The sequence below is a fragment of the Tinamus guttatus genome, unplaced genomic scaffold, assembly GCF_059628265.1.
Source record: "Tinamus guttatus ecotype Peru unplaced genomic scaffold, ASM5962826v1 Tinamus_guttatus_pri_ptg000038l, whole genome shotgun sequence".
NCBI classification, from domain to species: Eukaryota; Metazoa; Chordata; class Aves; order Tinamiformes; family Tinamidae; genus Tinamus; species Tinamus guttatus.
This window is the reverse complement of record NW_028288572.1, coordinates 3,462,024-3,479,339: the sequence shown is the minus strand read 5'-3', so window position 1 is coordinate 3,479,339 and position 17,316 is coordinate 3,462,024. Positions and strand designations below refer to the sequence as shown.

Below are 17,316 nucleotides of genomic sequence, written 5' to 3'. Positions count from 1 at the left end.
AAAACAAAACATTTCCTAGAGGTCCTAGAGGTGTAAACAATTATATTTTATATATTTGACATTAACAGAAACACTATTTCATATATCCTTTGATTTAAACGTCCTATGAAAATTTTTTGTTGATTCCCAAAACAATCCTCTTTTAGACAAACAAAAAAGCCAATGAATTTTTAACCATTACCAAATGAAGAAGGACATTAAAACTAATTCTAATTTTCCTTGTCCACTGATTTAAACTGAAATTTAGCAGATTTTCTCTTTATGTTAAAATTCTGTCTCCTTTATTCACTGAGAATAGACATGTGCTGCCACAGCAAAAGCAAAACCACAAGACAGTAAAGGACAAAAGAAGGGTTACTGCATATTACAAGTTAACAACTGAAAAAAAAAAATCAAGATTAAAAAAAAATAAAATAAAACACACTCCCAAACTTTTGGAAAACAGTTAATCCACAAGACTTAGTTTCCATTTTAAAACATGTGTGATTTGTTTTAATGCTTTGATTTTTTAAATAGCCCTTGCTCCTTCCTGTGCCCAGTGAAAACTAACAACTAGGAGCCAATTCTAACATTATGCTGATTCCTCAAGTACCTACAGAAACCTCTGGCCCAGGGATCTGCTTCAAACTTTCCATTCCCTCAGGCTCCCAAAGCTGAATAGCGTCCACATGAAATAATTAATACTGCTTGGGGTCCACACAAAACCACCTCTTAGTCAGAAAAGATGTTATATTCTATCAGATTTGGGGGGATTTGGGGGGTGAAGAGGAAGCTGATAAATAGCTAATAAACATATTAATAAATATAAGAGGAAGCTATAATAGAACAACCTCAAAACTAAAAAACATGACATGTCTTAAATAATAATAATAAACCCTCTGAAAAACACCTCAAATATTGTTTGTTTTTACAGTACCTACCTTCCAAAGATACAGTATATTAAGCATAAAAACAGTTATGTAAAATACATAAAATGCTCAATGTATCCTTGTAAGATCAACAGGGTTCCTTCTCAGGCATTTGCCTGCCTTGAGCACACACATATTTTTATTTCCACTGCAGCGTGTATATAATGGAAAGGTCCCTTTGAAACAGTTCTGCTAGAGCAGTTTTAGCATTTATTCTTTCTTTTAAAATTAAAACATGATAAGGCTCATTATTAAAACAATGAGAACTATTCTGTCTAAACGTGTATGCATATTTAAGATTCATAATACAAAAGTAAAAAACACATATGTGCATATTTAATATACATGCATATATATGTATAAATTTATATATAAAATGAACATTTATCAAAATACTTAACACTAAACATACAAATTCCACTATCTGGGTGATACTTCTATTTTGAGGTTTTATTATCTACTGCCATCACTACTTTCTAACCTGCAATTTTCTTCTTCCCCTAAAAACTCAGGCTCACCACATTGTGCCTCCCATCTCCTCCTTCAACAGTTTTCATCTGTACCCACACAGCAGCTATTTCTCAGTGTTCCCAGTGAGGACATAGCAAAGGGTGGAAGAGCAGGAAGAATGCCCCAAAAAGGGTTGTTTAAAGGTTGTTAAAGCCCCATGTGCTTAAGGTCATAAGGTAATCACCTAAAGCAAAAAAACAAAATGAAACACCACAGGAATGACTCAAGTAAAGCAATGCTTCAAAAAGAAGTAAAAATAGAGTGAATAAACCAAGTAGCAGAGAACAGTATAAGTAAACAGTAATGCCTCTGAAGGCCCAGACACTGACAGGAAAAGCAAGTGAAATGGGAGGAAAGGGAAAAAAAAAAATCACAAATGGGGAAATAAATGAGTTTAGGAAGAATGACCGGAAGACAAATTCGGAAGCCAAAAGCAGAGCATAAACTGGGCTGATCATGGGCCTAAACAACTACAGCAGGAGCAAGCAAATGGTAATTGATTAACAGTTGCTAACTAGGTGGTATAGTAATAGAGCAATGAATTAAAGTCAATTAAGTGTAAAAATCAAATAAGCAATAAGTCAATTAACTATGCAGAGATTCTATGATTAAGTAGTAGATAATTAATTATGTAGGAAATCAACAGGGTAATTAATTAGACAGCAGTTAAATATGCAGAGAATTAAAGAAATAGTAATCAAGTGTGCAGGTAAACAAACACAAATTTCAGCCCAAGACAATCGGGTACATACTAGCTTCTAAATATGCATTGTGACTACACATTGCCTCCAGTTTGCCCACAAAAATTATGCTAAATATACCCAGAAACTTGTATTATCATTTTCTCTTTCTAAACAAAACAAAAAATGGCAAGTGAAGTCTTTTAAATGTTTTTTTTTTCTTCCAAAGGGTTCAAAGTACTGCTTAATTCATCGACAGCATTTTCCTTTTACTGATCAAGAATTCAGCAAAGGGAAATTAAAAACTGGTGTAACTAGAGGGCAAATAGCTAGTTACAGCCTAGGAAGCAGGCTCCCTTACTCACTGTGCGGCCCACAAAGCAGTTCAGAGACCACCTGCCTGGTTTCGATGGAGAGCTAGGGGAGTGAGGGGAGGAGGCAGGAGAAGGACTCAAGCTAAAAAAATGTACGAAATAAAAGTTATTAAGAGACACAGTTAACATAATATTGTCATATATGCCAGAACTAACAAAGCATAAGACTACATCTAGCATAAAATGTAGCCTATGTTTGTTTTGTTTTTTGAAAGTATTTCCATGAGAAACATACAGCTGGGTTTAAAAAAAAAAAAAAAAGAAAAAAGAAAAGAAAAAACAGCTTATCCATGTGCATTTATGTCATATACATCATATACATTTTTCTAAATTACCATTTCAGCACATCTTTTAACACGGGCAGTAGTTTAGAACTTCTATAGTAGCCTTTACAGTTCTGTAGCAGTTAAAGGCAACTAGAACCCCACAGTAAATACAAAGAGTTAAGCTGACATCTATCGGCCTGAGGAATATTGCAATCAATAGTACAAATATTTACCCAACTGCGCTTTGTTCCTAATATGCACAGTAATAAATTTCGAAATATGAAGTAGAACTTACCGTAGTCTAAACTTACTAATCACATTTGGGAAGGAAAAAAAAAAAAAAAAAGCCTCTGCTGTCTGATCACCATCAAATCCTTACTACAGAGAACTTTCTGTAATTAAAAGACTTCTACTTAACTCCCAGAATAGCACTTTCTTATTTTTTTCCCTTATTATTTAGTGACAATTAAGTATGTGTGACTGTATAACGGAAAATTATACATTTTTCCCTTTTTCTCCTTCACCATTAGCATTATGTTTGACAGATTTCCTCCCACCTGCAGTATCATTTTAATATAATTTTTATTCGCAGTTTTGTAGCTCTTCAGCTCTCAAATTAGACTAGACTTTGTTTCCAATTCTTTTGTTCACTTCCTATCAAGCATTTTTTAATCATTTCCTTTCTTTCTCCGGTGTCTTTCATACTCTATCAGATTCTCTCTGTTCCTCACTGTATTTCCAAGTTTACAACACAACTACTCTAACTTACACCTATTAATTTCAACTTATACTTCCATTCCCATGCCCAGCTAAACTAACTGCTTCTACTGGGGCTTCATTTGAACCTAACAGTATTCATTCTTAAATTATTCTTAAATCATTCATCCTTAAATTAAAATCTTAACAAAGACAAAAGTAGCTTCAAGCGTTCATAGATTTTAGACGGATCAGATCCAAAGCTATCACTCTGTCCTCATGACACACACACTGAATGATTCCCAAAAACTGTCCTGCAGCATTCTGCTCTAAGAGAGATTCAGGAATTCCTTTCCTCCAGTGAAGTAAGAAAATGTATCTTTATTTCCAGGGTTAACACCTAGTTACACACCACAACAAAAAATAACCACCTATTTGCTAGCCATACTTGCAACTAAAGAATTTTCTTCCTGCAAAGTCACTGCTCTAGCCACTGATCATCACTTTTTACTCTAGACGAAAGGATTTTCTGTCACATATCCAGCTCCTCTGGTACCCTAGTTTCCCTTTTCTTCTCTCTCCTAGCTTCCTGCGTGCCAGTTACTTAGTTTCTTTACTGAATCTGCAAAAAATACAAAAACCGCATCTGTGTCTTCAGCTCAGAATCCGTCTCCGGGTCAATCCTGCTGCTCCGGCTCTGCAGCACTAGCTGCTCCCGGGACCAGACATATTTCCAGTTTGTTCCAGGTCATTTAACTCCCTGCTCTACTGCAGCCGGCGGCTCAGTGGATTTCATTAAATCCACTTCAACCTGTTTCTTAAAGAAGCAGCCTTTTTTAAAACTGTTAAATGTGCGATTACACATTCTTAATATTTTCAGGCAATCATTATTATTTCATAATCTCAGTAAAATACAAATAACTGTCAAGGGCATTTTTATATTTCCCAAAGAAGGAACTTCAAATGAATCTAAGTTTTGAATACATATGCTTCAATCTCAAAGGAATAAATTTATCCAAAAATATAGACCTCCTCTTCCACCTTGTCACATTTTAGTAATCATTTTAATAAAGATGTTAGTATAAACTACATTTATTTTTCTTTATTTGATAAAGGAAAGGATAGTACTTGTTTCCTAACACCTATTTTCTCCATTTTGCTTCATCGAGAAATTATTGCATGGGATTATGGCATATTATCTGCACTGAACAAAGATACTGTCCTCACTAAGGATCTGAAAACACCTATACAAAACTTTCATTATTTGATACCATTAGAGCAGAAATAGCCCAAAAACTACTTCTGTTAACTGTATCTGTTAAATGATTTTACTAAAATGAATATGGAAAACAGATCTCGTCATAAATATCCAAAACTTTCTAACCAGACCAAAAGTTTACAAGGTAAACTGCCACACTGGATTCTTAGGTTTTATGACTGAAAATGATGATTTAAGACTAAAATACACAGAAGCTTGTGAGTATTTCTGGTTAAGAAATAAACAGCATTCAAGAAATCTATGCAATACAATTATTCTGTGACAGAGAAAACAAAAGTGCGGAAATTAAAAGCTCTCTTTAAGCTACTGCTAACCAGTTGAGGCATGAACTCACAACAGTGCTGTGGTGAGCAGAACAAATTGATACTTTGCCATATGCCTAAAGGAATATTGCAAGCTGAGGAAACAAAACTAAACAAAACAAAAAATGAGAGGATAAATAGGCTTCATCTACGATAAAATTTAAGATCATGGAAAAGCCGTTAAGTTAAAGATTAAAGACAGGGGGATAAGGCCATAAAGATCAAGATGCCTCCCCTTGCAGTGTAAAACCATGAAGGCTCCTTTCAGAGGAGCACTGAAAGCAGAACTGTAAGGGGAAACCGAAAAGGACAGCTGGAATATGTTGTTGGTTTTGCTTTTTGTTCCTTTGCTTTAAGCGAAGCACCTACATGCTCTTCACTAATGCAAGAACCTAATTCTAGGGCAGAACCATTCATGCCTAGCTGCGAACACAGATTTTGACATATTTTTCAGAAAGTAGGTTGAAGGCGTAACACCAGCAGGATACCAGAACAAAAATACAAAGTATACAAGAAAGGAAGTAGGCTGTGCTGCTTGTAAAGTGATGCTATTGTCAAAGGAAGCTTAGAAACCTGCTTATCAAGTTGCTTCCAGCAACAAAAAGCTCTAAGGGCTGAAAACTAGCACGGTTTAGTAAAGCACATTAGAAGAGTCAGTTTAGAAGTTTGGAGAAGTCAGCCCTGCAGTGTCTACTGCCTAAGCACTATAGTCAGAGTGACTGCAAGAGGCTGATGAAATAGAAGAGGTTAAAAGGAGAGAGCAATAATAATAATAGAGGCTTCAGTTACCCTTAGGTAGACTGACCAAACATCAGGTCAGGACAGGAGGCTAAGATCAAACGTTCAGACACCATTAACAGCTGCATCACGAGCAATGCATGAGGAACCGTGTGAGGGGAAAGAGTTCCTGACTTTATCCAGAGGAAAATATAGAGCCCTCATTCAAGGTGATACTACTAGAGAAGCACTCTGTACCCGAGATTAAACAAGTACTCAGAAATCTTTTACAAGAGCAATAAAAAGTCAAAGATTTTGTGTTTAACTGCAGCAATTGAACTGAATAAAGATTAAAAGTATCTTTAAAAGCAGTGGGGAGAGGGCTAAAAACATTACAAGGAGCTGAATCCTTGAAAACAGCATGAAGACAAAAGCATCATATTTGATGCTAATCTATAAAGAAGATTTTAAAAAGGCCCAGAGGGAAAAAAAAGCTAAATAGCTTGAAAAGGAAGCAAAGAAGTTTGCAGAGGAAAACATCTTCCTAAAGTTAAAGTTCATTAAAGTTAATTTCAAATAAGAAATACAAAAAAAGACTATAAATTGTGACAAATGAAATCACAGTGACCAGTCAATATTTATATTCTTAGAAATAATAATAATGAAAATCTAGCCGAGGCCCAGCGGCTTCCAGGCAACATGACTGCATCCTTGCCCTCTTCTCAAGCTTTTCCTTGGAACCCGTTAAGGCCCAGTGGGAAATAGAACGCATCAAATTGTATCCTTTGTAAGGAGATGATAGCAGTATGTTTATCCTTAAAAATCCACTAAATCATCTTTTATCCTGTGACATCCCACTGTTACTTACATTGCTAAGGGTTGGCAAGGTAAAATGTGGGCAAAGTTTGGTAAAGTTGTAAGACTGCTCCTCACAGTAGTCACATAAAGTTCTGCAAAATAAAGCACTGCCTAAAGGATTTCAATTACCTGGAATATATTAAAAATAACAACAAAAAACTCACAGACCTGGGTTAAAAAGGATATGCTAATAACTAGTTTAGCCAATCACAAAGTTTTCTCCATAAATGATTTCAAATGAAACACGCAACAAAATAAGCAAATTAACTAATCCATGGAAGTTCAGAATAATCAATTTACCTCTGTAGAAGGGTCACTATTTGGCATATGATTGTTAATTGCTACTACTACAACTTTGTTTTATGAACTGCCATTACTACACTACATATGACTACAGCAAAAATAGATCAGTACATGAATGGAAGCACGACTTTTTCCTCAACCTTAAGAAATAACACGTTCAAACATACTCTGTAGCAACAGAGTATGTTTATAAGAGATTAAGTCTTTTATATGTTGCAAGAGAGTCCTCCTGTGGCTAAACACTGCGCTGCAGAAGTCTCCAAAAATAAGTACTGTGTTTCCAGGTCCTAAACTACACTACAAGCAGCCCGGAAAACATTTGGACCCCCCTTTACAAGTAAAGAAGAAAACAAGAGCTGTCATCGGTTGTCGGCACCAGGATTGGCTCTGAAAGTCTGAGTATTTATTTTCTTAAGGCACCTAAAAGAGATGGCTCCGAAGCCCAGCACAGAGCTCAGCCGTCCCAACACCAAACTCACCAGCCACCTGGGAATTTTCTATGTTCAACCACCAGAAATAACCATACGTTATTTTTATGAAGACTAGTGTGTTTACACAAACTATATATATATATATATATATATATACACACACACATATATATAAGATTAGATTCTCGGGGAACTTTCTATCGTCTGATTCAATTCCAGGTGAGAAAATAACCAGCTGCAGTAGTTTATTTTCCACTAGCCCTTACACAGCGCAGGTTAGAAACTCTGTTTAGATAAGTTTCCCTGATAAGGCTGCTCCCGTGCGGGTGCGAAATCCTGTCAGGACTGATGGTCTGCGCCCACGCGCGGGACGGCGGGGACGACCCCCGCTACGGGTCAGAGAGCCGTCCCGCAGGGTAATTACTGGGTAATTAGGTCGTATTGAGCCATTGCCACCTCGCGGACCCTGTCACAGGCCGCGCCGGGGGGCTAAGCCCCCCTCTAGCGTCCCGCCCCAGGGGGAACTACTTGTCCGGCGGAAGCCGCCTCACGACGCGCGGCCGGAACTACTTCCTCCCCCCCCCCCCCCCGCCCGCCGCCGCTCGTCCTCCCTGAGCGGATCCCTGCGCGCGCTCCCGGCTCCCCCCTTCCCCCTCCGCCGCTTCCATCCTCACCTGCGGCCGCAGCCTCCATCGCCGCGGCGGCGAGCGGGGCGCACGGCGGGGCGGAGGGGGGACAGCGCCAAGCGTTGCGGTTTAAAACAAAAAAGTGAAAAATACTAAGAAAAGCAAAATCACTTTGGCGCCAGCGCGCCGCGCCTCGCGCGTGGCGCACTGCGCCCTCGCGGCCTACCCTCTTTTTAAAAATATATATTTTATATATATATATATTTTTAATGGATTAGGGTAAGGCGAGACGGTCGGATTATGGCGAATCTGCCGTGTCCGACACGGCGGCTTCTTCCTCAACGACGTCGCGCGGAGAGGGCGGGGCGCCCAACGGCCGAACGCGACCGTTGGGCGGCGCCTGCGCAGCGCGTCCCGGCGCGCGGGGCGCTCCGCTGAGGAGAGCGGCGGGGCCGGGTGCGGAGCGGAGCGCGGTGAACGCGCCCGGGCCTCGCGGCTGCCGGGGGTTGTTTTGAAGGCAGCTCAGGCGGTTATTTCGCCCTGTTTCTTTAGTCTGTCTGTTCAGGTCCGAGCTTTTATGCGTGCCCGGGGAGAGCCGCGTTTGTGAACGGGTTGGTGAATCACATGCAGTCAGTTTGGGATTCAACTCCAAGCTCTGCATACGAGCATTAAATTGCTTTTAGTTTGCTATTCTCAATAGGAGCCCGAATAGAGATACTTTTCCTGACACAGTACAAATACTCTGCATGAACACGCACTTCTGCCTGGTGTCCTTTTTTTGTTGTGTTGCTTTTTTCCATTTCGTTTCCACACTAAGCCTCACTGAATATCAGTTTTATCATCTTGTATCATTTTCACTCTTAAGTGTTGAATTCATTTGATATTAATTTAATACAGCATTGTATAGTTTGTCACCAGAGTTAATTTTGGAACGAAGGGCTGCATGGAGATTGCATTAGCCTTCCTAGACATTAATGGCATTAAATTATCTGAACTGCTTGCTAGACTGCAAGTGAATATATTCAATTAAGCATAAAGAGCAAAATTTGTGAAAACAAGAATTCATTTCAATATTAACTACAATAATAAACCTAAATAATTTCTTGTCATAAGATCAGTGATGCATGCATATTTCATTTACTGAGAAGCCACTTTTTAAAATACTTTTTAAACAGCTTACATTCCATCATGAGGAGTAAAAGACAGTTGCAGGAAAATACCACAAATCTGTATATTTCTTAATGAGCATTTTGACACACTAAATTGTAGGCCATTTTTATTCCCAGCATCCCAAAAACAGCTATGTGATGCAAAACCTACTTCTAAAAAAATACCCTAGAGCCTGAAATCAGATGCACAATTCTGGCATTGCACAAATCTGCCATTCTCTTGGGCATTTCATGCTCACTTCCACTATATTCCACTTTAACACTAACAAGTCCTGGCTGTGAGGGCAATGTTAGTGCTATCCGTAGCACCCTACGCAGCATATCTCAGATACACTAGGAACCGTTTGCAATTTTGATGGCCCTTTTGCATTCTCTTTTTCTAACTTTCTCTGTTAGATATTTGAAGAATTAGGATGTTTATCCATTTCTTTATGCCATTTGTCCGAACACACAACTTTAAAATTTTACTCCCTTCTTTATTATGTAAGAGCTGTTTGGCCCAGACAACAAAATCCTTCCCATACCAGGGGTCATTTAAGCCAGGTACAAAGTGGGCAGGCAGAGAACAAGGCGGAGCTCTGAGCCAGAGGAAAACATTAAGATTGGTGTGAATGGATACATTGGAGGTGTGTGTGTGTGTGTGTGTGCGCGGGTTAGCAGCACATATGTACCATCTGGGAGGAGCCAAAGCATGGCAGGTGATGCTGTCATCCAGATCAGCAAGTCGTTAATAACACAGCACAACCAAGGGTTGTTTCTCAAGACACCCAGATCAAGAAAAGCAGTGGGAAACAACACCCCCCAAAAGACAAAAGGGTCAGACAAAAGATGCAGTGTTACCAAATGACTCACAGGGGTAAGACAAGAGGAATGGGTTAAAAATCAATCATCATCGACTCCTAAATGGCATAAAAGGCACATCCAAACAAGAGCAAATTTTCCAATCAAGGAAAGCCCAGGAGACAGGAGGAGCACTCAGCAGCCCATCTCCCTTGGCCTCTGTGTCACCACACGTAATTCCGGTCTGACAACCTCAAGAGACATCTTGGTGCTTGGTGCTTGGAGTATGGAAGGGCAGGTGTGAGGAAGCCAATCAGTTCTGTGTAAAACAGGTCAGTTCTCCTCTCTGGCCTCCCGCTGTTGCCCTGCCCACAGCCTCACTGATATCTTACTCCGAGCTGTGCCGCGTTGGTTGCTCCAAGGACTGAGCAGTGCTGCGGCCGAGGGGCAGGGCCGGAGCCAGACAGACGCCAGCTCTAACAGACGGGATGAAGGCTGAGAGGCTGTGCCCTACGAGTGCTCATCCTAACAATTTACCCCTCACTTCGTGAAAGAGGATAACACAGAAACAGGTTTGCTAGCTGTGCTAGGGACCCAAAAACATGGCAAGAAGGGAGGAAAAGACTACAGGACAGTGTTTTCTCCTAGAAACAAAGATCAAAGAGCGATTGCATGCTCAGGCAGTCACCTCCCAGGACAGGAAAGGCTTGTGCTCTTTTCAGGGCGTAAGTACTCTTCATCCTTCCTTTGATGCCAGAAGAACTTCCCTGGTTCTTGAGTCATTGAGCCTCCCTCCCTGCAGCAGCCGTGGTGGATTTTTCCACAAGAAAAGTTCTTGTCCTAAATCCTAGCTAGCCTAACCTAGTTCACATAGTTAAAGCCACTGCTTGGGCATGTGTGTTACATAAGGTTTGTCATTTGCTGCATTCTCCTTTGCACTATCACAACCCCAAGTAAAAGGCAGCACTAACAGAAGCATTTTTTTAATTTTAATATAAAAAGATGGAAGGGAAAAATAAAAATCAGAGCAAAGATCTCTGAGTTTTGATATTAGGCCTAGTCACAGTAGTTTGGATTTATGATTGTTGGAGGTCAAGGGAGAAGGAGAAAGAACGTTAAGTGCTAGGGTCTCTTAATAATAGCACTTGCTCAGATTAAAGTAAACAAAATCTTGGCAAATCCCAATCGCTCTTTTCCTAGCTTCAACAAAAATACCCTCCAGTTCTTGCAGAAATTCCAACATGTACCATCTTACTAAAAAAACCCCAAAATTTTTCAGCAGAATGAGTGCAGATTCACCACACACAAAACCTGATCCCAACGGTATAACCCGCCTCAATTGTAGACGTCCTCTCAAAAGGGACAATAAAGATACCAATGGACGGGTGAGGTTCAGTGACACCTTCTGGAAACAGAGGAGTAACGGCATTTGTGAACCCCGATGCAAGCTCCTCAGGGCAGGATGGTCTCTCCGTACTCCCCGCTCCGCTCACCCCATGGAGGAACACAGGGAATGAACACAACCCTGCTCATTCACCTCGTCTCTTCCTGCCCTGTTTGCCTTATTTACTGAACTGCGCTCCTGCTCACACCAGTACCTGTCCAACACAGCTACGATCCTGCCCTTCAGTCCCCTCAGTGGTTCTTTGCTGTAGCCGCCGTGTCTAGCCTGTACCAGCTGATTCCCCTTTCTGTTTCCCTTAAACAACTCTTCTAAATTCAAGAGAGGAATGAAAAAGGAATGCTATGGACTGTAAAGTTCATGTACGCGGCAAAGTAACTACCTCATTGGGCTCCAGGCTGCTTCTGCACCTGCGGTTTACAAGGGAGCAGCTGCCTTCCCTGAGAGCACAGCAGATAGATAGACAGGGAGTCTTCCCGTTGCCAGTGCAGGGCTTGGCTTTATTGACAGAACACAGGAAAAGCAGGGACCTAGAAAAGTGTTTCCGCTTGCTTACGTAAAACCAGAATGCAGCCTGCTTTGGTGTGCAACAGAGTGGACCCACAGCACTAAAGATCTGACTCCAGGAAAAAGTTAGAATTAATATTGCCTTGCACAGCTTTTACTTCCACTCCTTTCGGCATATAAGCAGTTTCTAGGAGTCATTAAGACCACAATGATATATCGCCTTTCTGCAGTATTTCTGACTCATTTGGCGTCACTGATGGACCTGATCTAGATATGAATTAGGGCTACATAGCAAAGTGGGTGGTTGTGAAAAAAACAATAGACTTCCAATAGACTTCTGCCTCATTTGGTGCAAAAGCTGCAAACCTCTGAGAAGAAAACATGACATTTCTTGAAATGGAATAATATTTTTCCTGGAGGAAAAAAAAATCTATGCACTTTTCTCAGTTTCCCTATGATATAGAAATAAGTGTCATGTATTTCTGTAATTTAAATTATTAGAATCTGTACTTAAAATATATAGCTATTTTTAAAAACGCTCATCCTAGATTCTTAAATTGAGCAGGAGAATTTGGGGAAACTTTTCACCTTATACTTCAATGCTTTATTTTCCTTTTGTTTCCACAAGCATTTTGCAAAAATAAGGGTCTTCCCCCATTCCCACCCCCAAATTTTATGCTTCTTCAGAAGCTTTCCTTCTTAAAGTGCAAATCATTGATCTTGCAGAAAGTGGAATCTGTAATATAATTGAACATAATTCATTTTTTTTTTGCTCACAGCACATTTAATCATCTCTCTAAATATTTTGGATCTTGAAAGTTTTGACTAAACTTTTTTTGTTGTTTACATCATATTCTTATCCATTACTTTTCACCGTATTCAAACTCACTCACAAGTTTCTGGTTCTAGCATATTTTAGGATTGCAAAATTATAGGGCTGCACAGATCCCAAAAGGGCTGTAAGTTCTTCCTGGGTTTGGCAAAGTTTTCACTACAGGAAAACTGTAGCTGGAGTTAGTTACTGCTAAAGATACTCAATAGTGCCCCTTTAAGATGGATTCTCGGGACATAAGGAAGCACATTCTCAAACTATTTTATGTATGTATGTATGTAATTTAGGGTATAGAAGGTATATAATTTCCTGTTAAAAAATAAATCTGTGAAGAAAAATGGTTTCCTCCAGAGAGAAACCTCAAATCATGTGGTAAGCAACAACGACAAAAAAAGTTGCTTACGATGAAGTCCCCTTTCCCCTTCACCCTTGAGGGAACAGTATCGCCCTTCACCCTGGTCCCACCGTCTGATCATCCCTGCATGGCTCAAGGGAGCCACCACTACGTAGATTTCAAAGGAATTTCCAAAAGGTTCTTGATTATCTTTCACTTTTATTTTCCAATTAATTAGATAGGGAAAACAGCTCAAGCTGATGATATGTGTTTTTGGAAGCCTAAAAATTTAGAGCAGTTTAGCAGTTAGAAATTATAGGAGATTGTTTTGCAACTAGATCTATACTTAGAAAAAAAAAGTTAACTCTTTTCTTGTGAATGCCTATTTTTCTTCACAGTATCTATTTGGAGCAACTGCATATAATTTTATTTTTATGGACTATGTTTAACGTGGAGTTCTGTATTTAGTACTGTATAATTGCTGTTTTCTTGTTACAGAACATTAACTTTATGCTTCCAATAACATCTTTATAATGGAAATGCTAATAAAAATGTGGTACTGCAAGCTGCACATTTACAAAGCTCTCCAGAGCTTAATATAAGGCTTATCATAATTCTTGCCATCTCAGGATTGTATAGTCTAGTGACATTGATTATGCTGCACTGTTAATTTAAAAATTATCTCCTGTAGGCCTGAAAGGCAGCAACAATTATAAATAACTTGAAGGGAAAAAAAAGATATATATTGCAAATGCTTCTAATAAACATTCTATGTTTCTCAGCATGGCAATATAATCACCGCAGGCTTTGGAAATACTGTGTATTAATCACATTTCTGCTTCCAGGTTTATGCTTACTTAATCCTATTACAAATGTACAGCCTATTTTTCTTGTGGTAGGTGAAGTCAGGCTATCTGGAGACAGCAGAGCAGCTGGGACATGGGCAGATTTAAACTTACTCTTTCTTTTTCTTTTATTGCCTTTTGAGGGGAGGAAGGGAAAAAGGGAGTGTCTTATATAGGCTCTTATGAAACTTGTAACTGCTATTAAAAATAAAAGAAAGAAAAAAGAGGGGAAAAATGGATTTGGGAGAGTTAGTATGTGCCTGGTCTTTCAGTTCAGCACCACATGAACACCAGGTAGCTGGACAGCAATATAAATGTATGTGAGGAGAAAGGGGAGGGGGAAAGACTTTGCCACGACCTTTTGAAACTCTAGCATTTTCAAAAGGGAAGCTTATTTATATGTGTGCTAACGTACACAAAACACACAGCCCCATGCAAACAGCACCCTGATCTCATTCTCTTCCCCATTAAAGTAATTTGGGTGAAGAGCAAATATGTATGCATCAAATTGAAAAAATAAATACATACTACAAGCTGTGAATACCGGGTAATGATGATATGGAAAAATGCAAAAGGACAGGTGCAGAACACAGACATCTCTGTTACCGTCTTCCCACTGGGTAAGGTACCACAGTGCTGGCTGTTATTTATGGGAGAGCAAAGAGAAAAACAGCACCAATCGCGCTGCCCTTTGGATCTATTAGCTCTACAGCCTGTGACCATGATGAGCTGTGACCTCAGCTGCAAACTACACCAATCTGACTGGTCATGCACAATTTCTAGGAGGATTTTGATGTGTCTTTGCAATATGTGTTTGGCTTCAGGATATCAGTTCTATTCTTGATCCCCAATTTTCTGCAAGATTAACAGGCTAAGAAGGGCATACCTTGGTACTCTCCTGGGAAAGCAGGAGCCACCACCAATACCTACCTAGATGGTTTGTGTTCCTCTGATGAATATGTACTAAAATTTATATTACACAGACATACAATTACCTACATTTTGTCTTCCATGTAGTTTACTTGTGCTAATAAAATGCCTGTCTCAGATTTTATGTAGCTGTTATTTTGTTTGTTTTTATTTTAAATAAACCTAAAAGTATTATGTTCTCATCTACCCATCAAGCTCTGTGGTTAAGACAACTTCAAGTTTTCTAATCAGAACTTGCTGCCTTAATGTTAAAAAATATGTAGCAAAATTAGAAGAAACAACATGCAGATGTAAGCATTTCCCTAGAACTTACACCCAGATGATGAGAAAGCCATAGGGATTTTCTTATAAGCAAGTAAAAACAGTTTGTTTCTTTTGTTTGTTGAAAGCTATCATTTTTTCATAAAACAAAATACACTGTTATAAATAAGAAGCAATATTCTAAAAATTAAACTTTGATGGTTGCCTTTCAAATGCAGTGTGATATAAAAATCACCCTGGAATTCAGGAAGGAGCTACAATGGTAACAATTATCCCAATCTTTTCTTTATAATTTTTATATTAAAAAAATGATAATTAGATGAAGAATTTCCCATTCTTGGAGATTGGAAATTGAGCTCTGGCACCTCTCAGGTTGGCCTCACAGTTAAGTACAAGCCCATTTTTCACTGGCCATTTAAGCCAAGATGCTGGACTGAGCCAAAGCGACTTGAGCCACATCCCCCTCTACTGACTTTGTGTGACCATCACTACCGTGACCATCTGAACAACATTTTAAAAGAGCCTATGTCTAATTATGAAACAAGTTTAAAAAAAAAAAAACAGTTGAGGCATCTAACTTGTTCAGTGTTCTGATGCTTTGTTTCCTGCCAATACCAGTTCTCCCTACATCAGCCAGTAACATCACAGTGAATCTGAAGATTCATTTACCACTGCCCCCTAAAAATGACAAGTATTGATCAGCTTCCTAATACCCCAGCTACTAAAACGTAAGGGTGACATCACAAGCATAACAGAAGAGCACTTAATTTCACTAAACTCCAACTGGAGTTGAACTCCTTAAATGGCATAAGCTGTTTCAGTTTCCTTTCAGTTGAAGCTGGAAAATTCAGGCTTCATTTCTGTGCTCTCAGAACCCAGCAACTAGTATGTTCTACCTGTGCTTTTTTTTTTTTTTTTTTTTTTTTAAGCCAAGCTAGCTATATATATATACATATATATGTATGTATGTGTGTGTGCATATATATATATATATATATTCTGGTTCAAGAGTAATTTTTCCCTCTTCTATGATGCAAATTAAAAACATTCAGCATTGTTTCCTCTTTAAACTCCAATGTTCCAGTCAGACAAGTGCTCAAATTGGAGGGTAAAAGAAATAAGGCTTTGTTTATGCACATATATATTTCTCCTATTTTTTTGAGTATTGTTCTTCAAACCATGCTCTGTTTTATTTTGACATTGACTAAAATGCTTCTTTCAAGGTTTAGTTACATATATATTTTTCTGCCTCACTTCTTTCCCTGAAAGAGCTGTACAATCGCATGATTTGTGAAGTACAGTCCCTAAGAACCATCTGCTCAGTCTGCTTGCATTAATCCCTAACATCAAGGATTTTTTTTATTTTGTTTGGTAGCACAGACACTATTGCTTAAATATCTAATAAAAATAAATGAGTTCAGCTTTCATGTTTTTTACTGGGAAGCTAATAAGCTAGTCATGCCTGTCATATCTTATCTATTTTACAGATTATTTATAATTAAACTCACTTGTGTACTATATTATGTGCACATTTCAAGTGTTGTATAAGACTGTTTACATCTGCACATATTTAGTTTCTCCAGTTATATCCTGAACTGTAACTGAATCCTGATTCTAACCTCATTTTATATTAATGAAAGCTAGGAAAAAAAAATCCTTGGAAATCAGTGCAGTCATCCAGGTATAACAGAATTTAATGGAATCACAATCTTCAGTCACAGAGTTAACTAAAGAGCGTTAACTCCATCTGTAGTAATATTCTGCAGTAAAAGCAAGCATCAGATCTAAATAATAGATATGAGCTACCACTTAAAACTAGGTATGGGAAGCTGTTATTCTATATTTTTATACCTTGCCTATTTTTCTATTAGAAATGTTGCAGGGGAAATTTCAGTGGAACGTAAGAAAACACCTTGTCTTCTTCATCCTTGGAGACATTCAAAGCCCAGCTGGACGTGGCTCTGGGCAACTGCTTCAGCTGGCCCTGCCGGAGCAGAGACGCTGGCCCGGGTTGTGCCCGGACGTCCCTCCCAAGGGCAGCTCCTCTGTGACCCCGTGTCAGCGCGCGGCAGTGCTGACCTGGACGTTCCCCCGCTCCCTCCACGTCGAGGGGTGCTGCAGAGCAGGACCGTGGCCCAGCTGAGCTAGAGAGAACCACGAATGACACCCTGATGGGCAGAAGGTGTCTGAACGGCAAAACTGGTGGAAGGGGAGCAAGGAACAGATGACAGCAAAGTCGTAATTACATAGTAAGTCCATGTCATTAAACAACTGAACATTTTAGGTGTGTCATAGCTGTCCCCAAG

At 39.3% G+C, this 17,316-nt stretch overlaps 1 protein-coding gene across 1 annotated transcript in view; it reads right to left on the bottom strand.

Annotated features, from left to right (window-relative positions):
- Positions 1–8,084, bottom strand: part of ZFAT (zinc finger and AT-hook domain containing) — a 77,543-nt gene extending 69,459 nt beyond the window's left edge. The window contains exon 1 of the mRNA XM_088534937.1: positions 7,999–8,084. Coding sequence (XP_088391063.1) covers positions 7,999–8,017 — 19 coding nt within the window. The 5' untranslated portion in view covers positions 8,018–8,084. The remainder of the gene's footprint in view (positions 1–7,998) is intronic.
- Positions 8,085–17,316: the final 9,232 nt, after the last annotated feature.